General features: G+C 42.3%; 2 protein-coding genes across 4 annotated transcripts; both read left to right on the plus strand.

Annotated features, from left to right (window-relative positions):
* The first annotated feature begins 383 nt into the window (after positions 1-383).
* cdk15 (cyclin-dependent kinase 15) lies at positions 384-10,615 on the plus strand. Of its 3 annotated transcripts, none has more exons than XM_049753831.2 (15): positions 384-1,258; positions 4,028-4,254; positions 4,606-4,725; positions 4,809-4,903; positions 5,006-5,085; positions 5,371-5,465; positions 5,546-5,608; positions 5,760-5,883; positions 5,966-6,086; positions 6,209-6,302; positions 6,388-6,451; positions 7,267-7,315; positions 7,445-7,587; positions 7,661-7,803; positions 8,241-10,615. In XM_049753831.2, the coding sequence occupies exons 2-14, from the start codon at positions 4,078-4,080 to the stop codon at positions 7,771-7,773; spliced, it is 1,338 nt and encodes a 445-aa protein (XP_049609788.1). In that variant the 5' UTR covers positions 384-1,258; positions 4,028-4,077; the 3' UTR covers positions 7,774-7,803; positions 8,241-10,615. The 3 variants fall into 3 exon arrangements, with proteins under 3 accessions (XP_049609788.1, XP_049609789.1, XP_049609790.1); XM_049753832.2 differs by having other exon boundaries at positions 5,549-5,608; XM_049753833.2 differs by lacking the exons at positions 7,267-7,315; positions 7,661-7,803; positions 8,241-10,615 and having other exon boundaries at positions 7,445-7,580.
* An 870-nt stretch (positions 10,616-11,485) lies between these two features.
* On the plus strand, positions 11,486-15,272 carry LOC125988526 (frizzled-7-A-like). Its single transcript, XM_049753830.2, has one exon. It carries the CDS (start codon positions 12,307-12,309, stop codon positions 13,957-13,959), a length of 1,653 nt encoding a protein of 550 aa, XP_049609787.1. The 5' UTR covers positions 11,486-12,306; the 3' UTR covers positions 13,960-15,272.
* The last annotated feature ends 324 nt before the right edge of the window (positions 15,273-15,596 follow it).

A 15,596-nucleotide genomic window follows, 5' to 3' on the forward strand; every position in this document is an offset into this window, starting at 1 on the left:
ACGTTCCTCTAGATTAGTAGCTAACTGTAGCACTGGATGGGCGGGTGGATGGATAATAGATCCTATTAATTAATGAAAAAAAAAATCTGTCAACCTGCCCATTTAGTTCCTTGGGTGCACAACATCTGACTTCACTAAGTCAAGCTCTTTGTTGTCTTGTTTTTCGATTTTTGACAGAATGTGGAATCCCAAAAATAAATATGGCCATCGTTGTGTAGGCTTGTTGTCGAAGCCCGGCAAATCAAAAGCCTTGTTTTTGTCTGGCAGTGTGTGTTTTGGTGCATTTTGTGATTGTGTGTACAGATACAATGTCCTTTCAATCAATTTTTTTTTTCTTTGGACAAGCCTATTTCTTTTGTGGTGCAACTGGTGGCTTAAGGCCAAACCTAAGTTTTTGACATTGTTTCGGTCCAACTCAGTAGCCCGCCACACCTATTATATACAAATATTATAGAATAGCTTTGACTTTTGACACCATCAAATAATAACAAATCCCCAAAGGTTGACCTTGACCATGGCATACCATCCTTGCAATAACAAAAATGTCACATGACCACTTGTTTTGACTCTTGAAGGTCATCTCGTGTTTTAACCGAACAAGAAGCCAGCAAAACTGAGTGGAAAATTGTGAGGGAAAGCGAGCGAGAAAAACGGAGGAGGGAAATCACGACGGTTTCAAGGTTCCCTTTTTTATTTTCCCCTCACACACGAACACACTTTTACACATACATTGTCACAAACGTTCCACCAAGACAAGGTCACTCACTCCCTCACGCACACCCGCAGACACGCATACACACACGTTCCATGCTTCACTGGCAAAGCTTTTAACGCTACTTTCTCCTTCTCAGACGATTGCTCTCTCGCTCGCTCCTGCTCTTATCTGACCTGCTCGCTCTTTCATGAGGAAAATTAGGAAATCAATTAGATCCCCTCCTTTCCTCATTTCCTCCCCCTACTTCCTCCACACGTCCTGATGGCGGTGAGAAGTGTCATGAAACAGATGTGACATCATAGTGGCTTTCTCTCCATCAGCTGCAATGGCAACTCCCTAAACTAGAAAAAAATCCTTATGGAGGAGGATTAATATCTAACAAGGGAATCCTTTCAATGCTTTTGTTGTAAATGAAAAGAATGCAAATTCCGAATTGACCATTTTGATCTCTTTATCCTCAGGATGGAAAGCCTCGATTGACACTGACAGCAGTACTACTGCAAGAGCGTCAGGCAGTTATACACATTCATCGCTGGGAAAAAGGTTGAAACAGTCTTGATAACATATTTTCTGCCTTCCTCTGGCTTTTTCTTTCCTGCTCCACTGGAGTAACGCTGCTTCGTTTTTCGTCACAACATGCCAACAAGTAGCTATGTCCGTTTTTGCTATAGCCGCATCCTGAATCAAGTCTGGCATTTTTCGTACATTTCGAGCTGTACCACAATCAAGCAATCGTCTTACTGGCTGCTTGTTTGACTCGTGCGGATGATTTAGTCCAGCACAATTTGTTCCGTTGCTGCAGTAGCCCAACAAAGCCTCATTTGTCCCACTCTGTACTTGTTAGTTTGTTTACCTCTGGTTTGCTTTTAGTGTGTGACGTTTTCAGATTTCAAACTAGTTCACGTTGCTGCTGTTGCTCCGCTTGCCTTAGAGTAGAAACAGTTTGGCTTGAAGATAATTTAAATCAAAGAAAAGTTTATTCATCATTTTTTACGAGACCTTTGGGGACCCCTGGAAATCTCGGGGCCTCAGTTAATTGCCAGTTTGCCTGATGGCAAGTCCACCCTTGCTTCTGAGTGCTCTCATGACAATTTTCCATCTGCGAAACGCAAGACGGAATACACTGGATTTATAGCAAATATCGATCGTTTTTATTCAGGATTCAGGCAAGTCAGAAATTATACTTGCACGCCTTCAGTGCTGTGCCACATTTTACACACTGTGCTCAATTGAATGTAAATGATGTGTTATTAAGAGTCATGAGAAGATCCCCAACTAATGTGTTTTGTCTTTATGTGGCCTGAATAGGTCTCTGTAGTATTTCTTTGTGTCATGTCACATTAACACAAGCAGTTTCACCAATTCTCAACTTTGTGGAAAAATGTCAACACGCACACACATGCTTTAATTGCCTTCATTCTTTCGCGCCTGCGTGTGTGTGTGCGTGTAGCACATTATTTAAATTGGCTGGGGGAGAAACGAGAGAGGCAGAAATCTCCCTTGGCCTGCCCCCCCCCCCATACGCCACCTCCCCCAGCCGTTTACTCGCTCTATCGCCCGCCGCCTTTGTCCGCCATCCTCTCGTCCTTCTTCCTCCTTCCTCCCCCACCTCTCCCTCCTGCTCCCGTCGTCCAATTACGTCCCTGTCGCTGCCTCATTTTTCATCCCGTTGCCAGGGGCTGTCACATTGAACCGTTCAGGACGCTAAACTATTTTATACCTTGCATCGCTCTCAGTAAAGCCATGTGCATTAATAAATATTGACGGAAAATGCTGCAATGTTTACGATTAACTGAAAGAAACAAACATTAAGATTTTGTCTCACAAGAGAGGTCAAATGCCTAAAGGCTTCAGGATTTTTTTTCTCTCCCGGGGGTCAAAGGGAGGCTTGGTTGATACATTGGAGGGAGGCTGAAAAAATAATTTATAAACATATTTTAGAATGTCAAGTAAAATACTGGAGGGGCTAAATTGGGGCTGGTTTCTGATGAGGCTGTAGCCTCCTCTTGCCCTGGTCTCCCGTTATACCTGGATATGCCCTTATAAAGGGTTATAATTGCCCATAAATGCCACAAGATAGCAGCAAAGTAAGCTCCTCAATTCACTTCAACATAGTAGAGTACCTCGGCAAATCACCTTTGCCTAATGAAATAATGGGAATGCTGTTAATCTCCTCCAACATTCTCTCCCCCTAAAAACAACACAAAAAATAGTTCATAAAAACTTCACGCTGATTCTGTCAAAGGTACATGACAGCCAGGGATGGTTTCCGAACGTCTTCACTCCTGGAGCTTAATTTGGGCTGGACTGATAAGGGAGGATGGTAGGTTTGACAAAACATTTTATAAATATATTTTAGAATATCAAATGAGATGCTACAGCCCCCCTTAGCCCTGGCCTAGCACCATCCCTGGTGACAACAAATGTAAAATATTTTCCCCCCCAACAAGACCAATGCTTTAATGAAGGAATGGAAAAAAGTATTTCAGTTTGTCATATTAACAATGAAGGAAAGATGACAAAAATGCGGCCTTTTTCAAAAAAATCTGACAATTATTCTATAAAAAAACTTGTCGTGTTGTGAAGGTAGTGCAAAAAAATCCAAATAAGAAAATCGCCTGAATGACTATTTGTATTCCGGAAAAAAAAAAAAAAAAAAGTAAATTGGGTCACCTGTATCTCAAGGCACCACTGTATTGCTATTGTCAGCAGCAGTTAACTTAATTTTATGCTTGTTTGACGGTTAATCTATTTAAAATTTCATTTCGAAATAGGCCATTGCAGTTAATATAGTTTCAAATAGGTGACAGTTTGAACATGTATCGGATTAATTAAAATCATGCACACGCGCACACACTTAAACCCACGCGCCCACGCACACAAGTACCATAGCTACTCTGCAAATTGGCTCTTTATTGTCTGTAGTCATACTGACCCCTGCTGATCATTATTGTAATTACACGCTTTCTCTAACATTCCTAAGGCCCCTAAAAAAAACTCAACAATTTCTTTTAAATGTAATTCTCATTTATGTTATTTTGTTTGAAGTCTTTTTAAAATGGTTTAAAATGTAGGCATTCAAAGTAAAATGTCAAAAATAAATAAATCCTCAAGTCAATAATCTACTTCCTGCAAGAACAGTAGCAAAGTATTTGTACAAAGTACGTACTTTGTGACTTTGGAGTCAGTTCTCAAGTGTGCCCACTGGAGAGCACCAATACCCCGCATGTTGAATAACACTGTTGTTCCCTGCCCGAGGGAATGCAAAGCGAGGAGAGCAGAAGTCATGAGACCATGTTTGCTCTCCTCCAGACAGCACGTTGGTCATATGAGCAGCAGAAAAAGACGAAGAAGAAACAGCGATGGACGGCTTGTCCTGCTGCATGAGGAGGTGGTGCTGTGGCCAGGTCGAGGAGGATCAGGGCGGCAAAGGACCATGGGAGGGGGAGGAAGAGAAGGAGGAACAGGTGGAGGTGTTGAGAATGGAGGAAAGGGGCATCAAGAAGAGCAACAGTTCTTCATCACTGCCACTTACCGAGGTATCTGATGAAACTTTTATCCTCACATTACTATTTGAACGACGTAATAATTTCTGCGTGTGTCTGGTATGTTTTATGTTACAGCACAGTAGCCCACCTTGCGGTACCAATGTGCTATGTTGAAGTGAATTGAAGAGTTTCTTTTATACAAAAGTAGTGCTTTGGCATTTTAGTGCCAAGGAACTACTTTGTATGCTGAACTAAGTTAAGGTGTTTCATTTAGACAACAGTACTGCTTTGCCACCGTTACTTTATTTGTGGATCGATACAAAAATGTGATGGCTGGCTGGTCCGTCTCAGTTTTTTCTTTTGATGTTTTCACTCAATTTTTTTTATGTCTGCCTGGCCTAGCTGGAACCAGACAGTGGCCCGCAACCTCACTGGTTCCACACGCTGCAAATGCGACGGCTTCGAGTGCAACGAGGCCGCAGTAACAGTGACCCGTGGAGCTGCCAGAACACCTTTAACTGGGTCGGTTGGTGCCCATTATCAATTTTAAACGTTCACGCCTGTGTTACAATACGATTTGTGTGTGTGTGTGCGTGTGACATCAGAAAGCAGGACTTCAGTTTGGAACGGCTAACTCGTACGTGAGCCTAGAGAAACTTGGTGAAGGCTCTTATGCGTCTGTTTATAAAGGCATCAGCAGGTGAGAAATTATTTACACTCGAGACATACAGGTTCACCATGAATGGTGAGTCTGTTTTGGCTGCATTTATTAATGATGACAATGCTTCTGTGATTTGTGGAGGATCAACGGGCAGCTTGTGGCGTTGAAGGTGATCCAGACAAAGACAGAGGAAGGCATGCCATTCACTGCCATCAGAGAAGGTGATTAGCCACACATGAAAACATTCACCTTCTCCACCTAGTCTAGTCAACTAATTTCTGCTTCACCATGCATAAAGTGAACCCAAACTCCTTGCACCAGTGTCAGGTGAGTGAACCACTGGACAATCCCAGACTGTCCCCTAATTTGATGAATTAGTATTTCTTCATTTTATTGCACCCTTTAACTGATCCATTGTGTGCCCGTGTCAATGTCGTGATTCATGTGACAATACAACAATGTGACAATAGAACACTTCTTCTGTGTGTGCGTGTGTGTGCGCACAGCTTCACTGCTCAAAGGCCTGAAGCACGCCAACATCGTCCTCCTGCATGACATCATTCACGCCAGAGACTCTCTCACCTTCGTCTTCGAATACGTGGTGAGATAGGGGGTGGCGTGCAGCGGGTCGCGGGCCTCGAGCAGCGGGAGACTCTCATTTGCTCATGCGTGTGATTGCAGCAGACGGACCTAGCCCAGTACATGAACCAGCATCCCGGAGGTCTGCACTCTCACAATGTGCGGGTATGAGCCCACATATGTTCATCCATCCTTTTTTATTTCCTCATTAAAAAAAACAACTATGTGAGTTGAATTTCCCCCTTGAGGGATCATAACAAGTATGAAAGACATGTTTATTCCGGAGGCTAAACCTAAATGGATCTTCTCCCCATAGCTCTTCATGTTCCAACTGCTGCGCGGTCTCTCCTTCATCCATGACCGGCGGATCCTCCATCGAGACTTAAAGCCTCAGAATCTGCTCATCAGCTACTTAGGAGAACTCAAACTGGCCGATTTTGGTTAGTCGCTACATTTGGGCCGTATCTGCTGCATCTCTTGTTGCCGTGACGATAGCGACCCACTTTTTGGTTCCATGCGCAGGTTTGGCTCGTTCCAAATCTGTCCCCTGTCAGAGTTTCTCTTCAGACGTGGTGACTTTGTGGTACCGCCCTCCCGATGTCCTGCTTGGATCTACTGACTATTCGACAGCTCTGGATATCTGGTGAGTTCTGGCTTTGGGTCAATCATCAGAACATTCATGGGGCATTTTTGAAGTTGAAACTTAAGCGTAAGACGTAAGCTTTATGGCTCGCATATATGAAACTCAGTCCCACCCGTGTCCAGGGGCGCAGGTTGCATCTTTGTCGAGATGCTGGAAGGAGTGCCGGCATTCCCTGGAGACACTGACGTGTTTGACCAGCTGCAGAAAATCTGGATGGTTTGTACAACAAATATTTGAATAGAAAGAAATTCATTTTATTAGCACCGCTGGCACGGTTCTAGTGAGCCTTGTGTCCCTGCAGGTACTTGGAATCCCTTCAGAGGATACCTGGACAGGAGTCACCCGGTTGCCCAATTATCAATCAGGTCAGACTCATCTCATGTGTTCATAGATGCTGACTTGAATGTGTTGGCTTTTTACGGCTATTTATTCTCGTAGATTTGCACCTGAGCGAATACAAGTAAATAGATTCAACTTCATAAAGAGTCATAGGAAAATGAGTCCATTTATTTACATTTGACCTAATTATGTTATTACTGTTTCTTTTTATATGTACATATAATACAATACAGTTTTCCCTTTAAAACACTATTCAAAAAAACATTTAGAGACTTTTTGGAGGATGGAACGTTTTTTGATTTTTCTTTTTCCAGAGGAAAATGTTATGAAAATATTGCATTGTACTGTAGTTTGAGTTACGACCATCGTCAGAGAATTAATTACCTCAACTCTTAAATCGAGGCACATCCCATTGGAATTCTTCCACATGTAGTTAAGCAGTTGTCCACTAGACGGCGCTATGACACCACAGGTCCAGGGACCCTTTGCGACATATTATTTCGTGAACAAAATGTTAATAATTGATTATGTTGTCAGAATAAAAAGTCACAATTTAACGACAATAAGTTATATTTATGTTAAAGTACAAGATTAACAGGAACGGCTTTCTAAAATCCAATTAAATTCTACAACTAAATTCTTGAACGAGCTGTTAAAATGTGTTTTTTTAATTTATTTATTTAATTATTCATGTAAATTTATGAGTGGAAAATTCATACATCAAAAGTCATGTCTTACATATGATGACAATGAGCTTACTAATACATTAACAATTCATCACAGACCAGAAAGCATTCATGGGTGAGGTAAAAGTCATCAAGTGCTGTCGTTGTTGTTCCAGACTGGTCCCTTCCTTCTAAGCTGAAGCCAATTCGCTCCGTATGGAAAAGGTGAGAATGGAAAAGTATAAACATCCAAGCCCTATTTTTAACACACTAACGTGATAACACACTAAATTACGAGGGTCTTGCATTTTAACTAACATTCCAGCGACATCACGGGTTCTCTCTCTGGATCAGGTTGAGTCGACTGCCATACAAAACTGAAGACCTGGTTCAGAAGATGCTGATGCTGGCGCCCGCCGATCGGATCTCGGCGCCAGATGCCCTGCAGCACTCGTATTTCAACATCTTACCGACGCCCATCATGCACCTGAGGGACAGTAAGAGCCGACTGATGGTGCACTCACTCCTCCCCATCATTTGCCATCCCATGACCATCTCGTCTTTTTCTAGCCGTGTCCATCTTCAAGGTGCCCGGCGTAAGTCTAGAAACAGAGGTCCGCGACAACTTTAAGCCTAGCGGCCGAGTCAGACCTTCACTTTTGCCTGCCGCGAAGTTTTGGTGACATCTTCAGCCCAAGAAGATGTGTAGTCAGGTGACATTTTAACACAATGATCATTTTCCATGCACAAATATGTTCCAGGTCAATTTTGCTCAGGCCAGGAATATCCTCATCCCAAAATTGTAGGTTGTTTTCCGAGCCCACTGTGAGTACAGTAACTGTGAATTTTGAGTAGATTGGGTCACAAAGTACTTTTAACCCAGGGTTGGGTTCATTATTTTAAACCACCAAATTGGGTTGCAGATTGAATTTTTTTTTTTTTTGCTTTAATCTGGCAGCTCGTTTTACAACAAGCAACAGTTTGATGAGCAATTCTTCCAAAAAGAAGCTTCAAGCTGTTGATTTGGATTACCAGTTGAAGTGGTGCAACACATGTAGACAGAGATTATATAAGTATGCTCACAATGATTTATTGACTTAGTTGTGAAACTCTTCTTTGTGGGTGACTGTCTGTTTTATACTGCCCCCAGGTGGCCAAGGCATGACAGACTGCAGAAGGCGCAGGATACCGCAAATGAAGCAAAAAAACATGGTAGACAGTTTCATTCTTTACATTCTATTTAATTATGTCATTACTGTATGTTTTTTTTTATGAACTACCATTTTATAGACTGATATTTTTCTTAGTAATTTTTTTTTTTTTTTTGGGTGGCTATACTGGAATGGCTTCATGGCATTTCCATTCATTTGAATGGGGTCAGGTGGTTTGAGAAATTAGTGTTTTAAGATATGAGTGTGATCACGGAACAAATTACCTTCAAATGTCATGGCACCACCGTGCTTGTTTTTTGTTTTTTCAGGTGCAGATCTTGCACTTGTGTCAAGGCCCCCTCGATCTGTCCTGTGTATAACTTATGTTCCTCTTGCTACTTTTACCGTTTCAAGTTTCCCCAGGACCTTTCCCACAGTTTCAGGATTCACGATTAATACTATCATTTATTTATTTACCAAACACTTGTAGATCTAGGCTCAAATTTAGTAGACATGAGTCAAATTTGATCCGGAACGGGCTCGACGTGTGTCTAGTTTCAGAGTGAAAGGACAACATTTATATTCAAAATGAACTGTGGCAGGTTTTTCAAACAGTTTCCAAACTAAAAGGGAAAAGGTCTGTTAGATGCAAGAAGTTCCCTGGAATAATGACTGTAATGTAACCACTTTCTCTTCACGTCTCTTAGCAGTTACTCAATTCTGTCACTTCTGTCCCCGAGAGTCAACATGAATAATTAATCTCATTTGTGTGGAAAATAAGCCCCGTAGAATATCGCTGTGGTGCTGTGTGCCTTACAAAATATGTCGTTAATGCAAGAAAAACACTGTTGGCTGTGGTGTGATTCATACAGATTTAGTCAAGAAGTTGACTTCTAAAAAAACATTTTGAAATGTTTCCACACAACTGAGGATATATTTCATATTGTCCCCCCCCAGACTATTGTTTGGTGTTTCATTTGTATTTGTTTTGGCTGTTTGGTTTAAAATGAATGTGATAGTAATTTCCATCCGTCCAACTTTGCTCTTTTCCATTGTACTCTACATTAGCATTAATCAGAGTTTTGTTAGGCGAATGATAATGGCAGATACGCTGTGCTAAAAATACTTCTAAAGACAATTAATAATGTTGCTTCTTGTTTGCACCACTGTTTGATTTTTTTTTTGTTTGTACCACTGAATTTTGTGGAAAGACAAATTGCCAACCTTGCGCTCGGAAATAAGCAGCAAAACGCTACACAAATAAAAAAAAAATATATATAAAATACAACTGCAAAACATGAGCAACAAAAATCGTACTATGCGTTTTTAGCATGATGAGTGTGTGCGTTTGCCTTCTCTTGTGTTTGTACCTGTATATGTATAATATGTTGTATTTCACCAGTTTCAAACCCGTGGCCCGGGGGCCAGATCAGGCCCACCACAACATTTAATGCGGCCTGCGAAAGTAAATCATTTGTTCATATTTTGTGGTAAAAATACCAACCCTGTCGTTTTTTTTAACCTCTAAAAATCATTATGTATAGGTGATATGTATTTGTAATAGCTGAACATACTTACGTAACGGCCCTCTGAGGGAAACTACAGTTATGTGACCCACAAGAAAAACAAGTTGGACACATCAGGTACATAAATTGGCACTTAAACCAATTATGCTAGCCGATCAAATTTGTTTTGTACATCATCTCTCCACGCTACATAGTATAACAACAAACTTTTTTCCACTTTGTTTCTTTTGTTTGTTTTCCCATGAAACTTGGCGGCGATGTCAAACAAATGTGCGTCCCCCAAAAAGTTGTTTTCCAGGAACGAGTTGATTAATTAATACATTACCATTTGTTTGATTCTTTTGATTGACACAAAGTAACGCAAAGTTCGGAAAGATAAAAGAGGACGAATCTTTGTGTGAATATTTTACCGCGTGTTTGTTTTTCGGCAAATCTCTGATCTTATCCGCCGAGCAAAAATTCATTCATAACACACAAACAATGTCAATATAAATAAACATTAGCCTTTGATTTTTGCCCTCTGAAGATTGTGACAAGTGACAAGTTTAATGTCAATAAATTTAATATTTATCTTATTTTTAAATTAAGTCGCATTTTTCTGCAACTAAAAACTCCTTTCTAGCTGATTTGGTTGAAATTTACATATTTTCAGGGTTAAAAAGTCAATGCAGCAAAGAAAGTTCTAAAAAAAAAAAGAAAAAAAACTGTAAATTTTCATTTTGAAGAAAAGAACATCTCTCAATGGGTTGTGATGTCTATGAAACTTCGGTGGACTTCTTCTTGGGTTTGCTTTCCATATCCAGACTCAATGTCTTCCTGCACTATTAAAGGCTTAACATCAGAAAGAGGCCCCTGGGATTTTTTTTCCACTCTTCTTTTCACTCCTTTAAGCATCTTTGTCTTCATTCAACTGCTCTGGCCTTTATCTCATCTTGCGGCCTTTCGACTGACCTGTAACCAGAGCTCAATTGTCCCTGCTGTCCCAGACTTCATCTGGGCCTCTTTCTTGCAGCTTGTCATGTTAATATGTTTGAATGGGATCGTAATAAGTTGCTGATAATATAGCATCAACTGTGCAAGTGTCGCGGTGCCCTCTGGCTGGGGGATGTTATATAGACTTGGTCTTTTTTTTTTCTCTGTGAAGTTTCAGTTTTTACGTAAAAGGGTTAGTTAAGTGTTAGGGCATAGGTGTCAAACTCAAGGCCCCGGGGCCAAATCTGGCTGCCACATTATTTTATGTGGCCAGCAAAGACGAATTGTGCATCGACTTCATGTGTCAACACTAAAATTACAAATTGTCTGTGTTTTTAAAAAATAGAGATATTGCCAGCAATTTTTATTACCACTCCATTTTTTCAATAGTTGAGCAGTTTTTACTAGTCTCTGATTTCAAAACTAGTTATTTATCAGTTTGTTGTGCAGCCTATACTACAAAAAGTTGACAGTCCTAATGGCCCTCTGAAGGACACTATGACAAAAATGAGTTTGACATCTCTGTGTTAGGGTAAGGGGCCAGGGTAATACTGAAAATAAAATACTACACCATGTTAAAAATTGAATTATTTCAAAATATATGGATAAAAACACGTTTAAAAAGTGATGAAACTTGCGTTTGAAATTTAGACATAATGATGAAGTAAAGGCAAATATGCAGATATCAAAAGTTTTTTTGTTGTTTTTAAACAGCAAAAAGGCTTTTTTTTTTCTTTTATCAAACTAAATTTTTGTTGTTTTGAGCCAAAAGTCGCTAGAATTGTGGCTAGTTTTGTTTTGAAAATGAGTCAGTTGGAGGGTGGGATAAGTCGCTCAGTAGGTAGTATTTAAATCTACAATAATAAGTAGTTTTCCTTTTTACACAGTCAAGACACATGAATGCTACTTCGTGCAATTATTTTGATGCTCTCTGTCATTACAGAAAATGAAGATTTTGGCTCAGCAAAAATATTACTGCGCCCCATTTCCTATGAGCTATTTGAACAACCCACACCATCTTCTCTTCTTAAGCCTCCTCCACAATCTCCACCTGAGCTGTCTAGTTTCTTGTGGATCTTGGATACCTTTTGTCTTAATCTGGAGAGCCTTGGCGATCTTCAATGTGCCTAACTTGTGTTTACATTGAACTCCTATACGCAAGATTGAAATTCTTTCATCAAATCATTTTAAAGGCGGCAGCGCTTGTGTTCTCCCTATGGCTGCCTCTAGCGTTGCCTCCTAAACCAATCACTAACAAGAAAGAGCTCAACAAAGCCTCTAATTGGCGCAGCGCAGACCGAGTCTAGAGGCACACCCCCATACCCCCATGTTGGAGCAGTGGGGGGCGCCTGGAAACAGACCACCAAGCTTGAGATTCATGGAGGATGGGGGGAAAAACATTATAGAGCTTCACATTGAGCAACAAAGACAACTTTGCATCTGAAAGCTGTGTGAGATGCTCAGCGTGCACAAGTGCAGCGTGACGGAAAGACTTATCCGGGAAACCCAGCAGTGACGAGACGGTTAGTGCAACTACTTTTCCTTCCGTTGGGTGGATTGAACCATCATGGCGACACGGGGGGCTTGGCCTTGGTTCCTGACTTGCGCTTTGCCCTTGCTCATCTCAACGGGTTCAGCTCAGGAACCAAAAGGCTTCTCTATCCCAGAACACGGATTTTGCCAGTCCATCTCGATCCCTCTGTGCACCGACATCGCCTACAACCAGACCATCATGCCTAACCTACTGGGTCACGCCAATCAAGAAGACGCCGGGCTGGAGGTTCACCAGTTCTACCCGCTGGTCAAAGTCCAGTGCTCGCCGGACCTCAAATTCTTCCTTTGCTCCATGTACGCACCGGTTTGCACGGTTCTGGAGCAGGCGATCCCCCCTTGTAGGACTTTATGCGAACGGGCCCGGCAGGGCTGTGAGGCGCTGATGAATAAATTTGGCTTTCAGTGGCCTGAGAGGCTGCGCTGTGAGAACTTCCCTGTCCACGGTGCTGGCGAGATCTGCGTGGGTCAAAACACATCTGAGAGTAATGCTCCCCCGCCAGCTCCGACACCGGACCTACGAGAGCGCTTGAACTTTCCGTCTCACCCTTCGAGCAACCCGGTCTTCTCCTGCCCGCCGCAGCTCAAGGTGCCAGCCTACCTCAGTTACCGCTTCCTCGGCGCCAAGGACTGCGGTGCTCCCTGTGAGGTCTCCACACCCAACGGGCTGATGTACTTTCGAGAAGAGGAGCTAAAGGTCGGGCGGCTCTGGGTCGCTGTCTGGGCTGTCTTGTGTTGCATCAGCACACTCTTCACCGTCCTCACCTATATGGTCGATAGCCAGCGGTTTCGGTACCCGGAGAGACCGGTGGTCTTTCTCTCCGGTTGCTACTTCATGGTGGCGCTGGTTTATGTCACCGGTTTTCTGCTTGAGGACAAAGTTGTCTGCGTGGACAAGTTCAAGTCGGACGGTTACAGGATGGTGATTCAAGGGACCAAGAAAGAGGGCTGCACCATCCTCTTCATGGTGGCCTATTTCTTCAGCATGGCAAGCTCCATCTGGTGGGTCATCCTGTCGCTCACCTGGTTCCTGTCGGCAGGGCTGAAGTGGGGGCACGAGGCTGTCGAGGCCAATTCCCGCTACTTCCACCTGCTGGCGTGGACAGTGCCGGCGTTGAAAACCGTCACTATCCTCGCCATGGGACAGGTGGAGGGCGACCTCCTGACCGGCGTGTGCTATGTGGGCGTGTACAACGTGGACGCCCTGCGGGGCTTTGTGCTGGCTCCGCTCTTTGTCTACCTCCTCGTCGGTACTTCCTTTCTGCTGGCCGGCTTTGTGTCGCTCATTCGCATCCGCACCGTCATGAAACTCGGCGGTGCTGATACGGACAAGCTGGAGAAGCTGATGGTGCGGATCGGCGTGTTCGGCGTGCTCTACACGTTACCTGCCGCCGCTGTGGTGGCCTGCCACTTCTACGAGCAGGCCCTGCGTCCGCGGTGGGAGCGCACCTGGCGCATGCAGACCTGCAAACGCTTTGCTGTGCCGTGCCCGTCGGGAAACTTTGCTCCGCTGTCCCCGGACTTCACCATGTTCATGATCAAGTACCTGATGACCATGATCGTTGGGATAATGTCCAGCTTCTGGATCTGGTCCAGAAAGACCGTGCAGTCCTGGCGCCACTTTTATAGGAGACTGAGCGGATCTGAGCTGGGCGATGCCACGCTTTAGCCACGTTTCCGTTATTACATTGCGATCTACGATCACCACTGCTATTGCTCACCGTGGAAACAAATAACACTTGCTCTCATTACATTGTGTACGAGAAGGGTCTTTATCCTTTTTGACAATTCTTGGCTACTGAACGGGCTACTAGTTTGATCCACACTTAAATTTATTTGATAATATGATTGTTATGTTATTATTAGATAATCATGTGAAGACACTGGTCAGCATTTTTCATTGTTGGGAACCATAAAATTTAATATGCAACACTATAAATCTAAGCCAATTTTCAAAAAGCACTTCTACAACATTCCTAGAAAATCACAATGTCCATCACGAGAGCAGGGCCACGGACACCTTGTATAAAACCACCAGTTTTTATTTTGATACTGAGCTTCAGCAAAATCAACATGGCGGTTCTGGAATATTTTCAATCATACACCGGGCCCATGTTTGCTCTTGTATGATAATTTTATTGTGAGATTTGTTTTAAAAATAAGTGTGTTGATTTCTTTTTTTATGAATATTTATAAATCTTACACAACTTGTGAAGTAACCTTTTTGCAGTTGTTTTGTCCAGCTTCTCCATCACCCAGATTCACGGTGGTGCATAAGAGTGACACGTGTAAATGCCCTGCGTACCCCTCCCCTCGTACAAAGTCACCTTGGGTAAACTCCAACGCACAGAGTGACAAGTGTGAGCCTTCCAACTTCAGAGGCCCGGGCCTCGGGCACCGCATCCTATGCAATGTTGGCTGGTGATGGCTACAAAGTGTTGCCGTTTGGCTGCTGATGAGAGCCAATGAGGTGAACAATGTGAGGTGGATACTTCCTTTCTTGTTTCTAAACTCCATTGTCCCGAGTAGGAAAAGAGCAATTAAAGCGACGCTTTTATGTTGAGGTGTTGCACTGCGGTAGTCGCTTTGAGCAATCACGTTTGACCTGCGACCTCTCTATTCATACATAATGTGATTACAGGTGGATAGAAAGATAGAGTACAGAACTGCAGTATGGAAACAATGAAGCCAATTCCTTTTTCTTTTTTCTGTTCATTCAAAACATTTGTGTTTGATATCAAAAGATTAGCATAAGCGATCTCGCTTTACGTCAGGTTTGGTTAACTGAGAGGGTAAAATGATTTGTAGCAAAACATTACAATGTAAGGTGAGCAAAAAATAGTGTAACAGTCATGCTTCTGGCAAACTCCTTATTGTTGTTTTAGAGCAGTGTTCTGGTTCATTATTATTGCATCTTCTTTTAAATGGCCAGACGTCTGAGTGCAGCGGCAAAGTAAATGACATCACAAGCTATTTAAAATGTGCATGTATTTTATTCATTTTAATCCCTCAACACAGACGTGTTATTTTAAGATCTTCATTTTACACTCATAAAACAGTAAAATCATTTTTATTATTTTAAAATGATTACCAAATGACCAAATTTGGATCAAAAAAGGACAGGAGTACTACTTATTTTATTACCCAACTATATTTGAAACAATTTTAAACTAATATTTGTTTTGAGATACAGTATGCCATATTATGTTGATGTTGGCCTAAAATAATATGCAAGCAGGAAAAAGAACAACGTCAAATATTTTCATGAGCAAAATGAGGTTAGGGAAGTGTGTTTTTTCAACGTGT

The sequence above is a fragment of the Syngnathus scovelli genome, chromosome 2, assembly GCF_024217435.2.
Source record: "Syngnathus scovelli strain Florida chromosome 2, RoL_Ssco_1.2, whole genome shotgun sequence".
Lineage (NCBI taxonomy): Eukaryota > Metazoa > Chordata > Actinopteri > Syngnathiformes > Syngnathidae > Syngnathus > Syngnathus scovelli.

What these genes read in the sequence shown, in the direction of transcription:
- LOC125988526 (XM_049753830.2), top strand. Translation starts at nt 12,307, where the DNA reads ATGGCGACACGGGGGGCTTGGCCTTGGTTCCTGACTTGCGCTTTGCCC.
- cdk15 (XM_049753831.2), top strand. Translation starts at nt 4,078, where the DNA reads ATGGACGGCTTGTCCTGCTGCATGAGGAGGTGGTGCTGTGGCCAGGTC. An exon ending in GTTTATAAAGGCATCAGCAG is followed by an intron (nt 4,904 to 5,005) that starts GTGAGAAATTAT and finishes TGATTTGTGGAG; the next exon opens with GATCAACGGGCAGCTTGTGG. An exon ending in CCTTCGTCTTCGAATACGTG is followed by an intron (nt 5,466 to 5,545) that starts GTGAGATAGGGG and finishes GTGTGATTGCAG; the next exon opens with CAGACGGACCTAGCCCAGTA.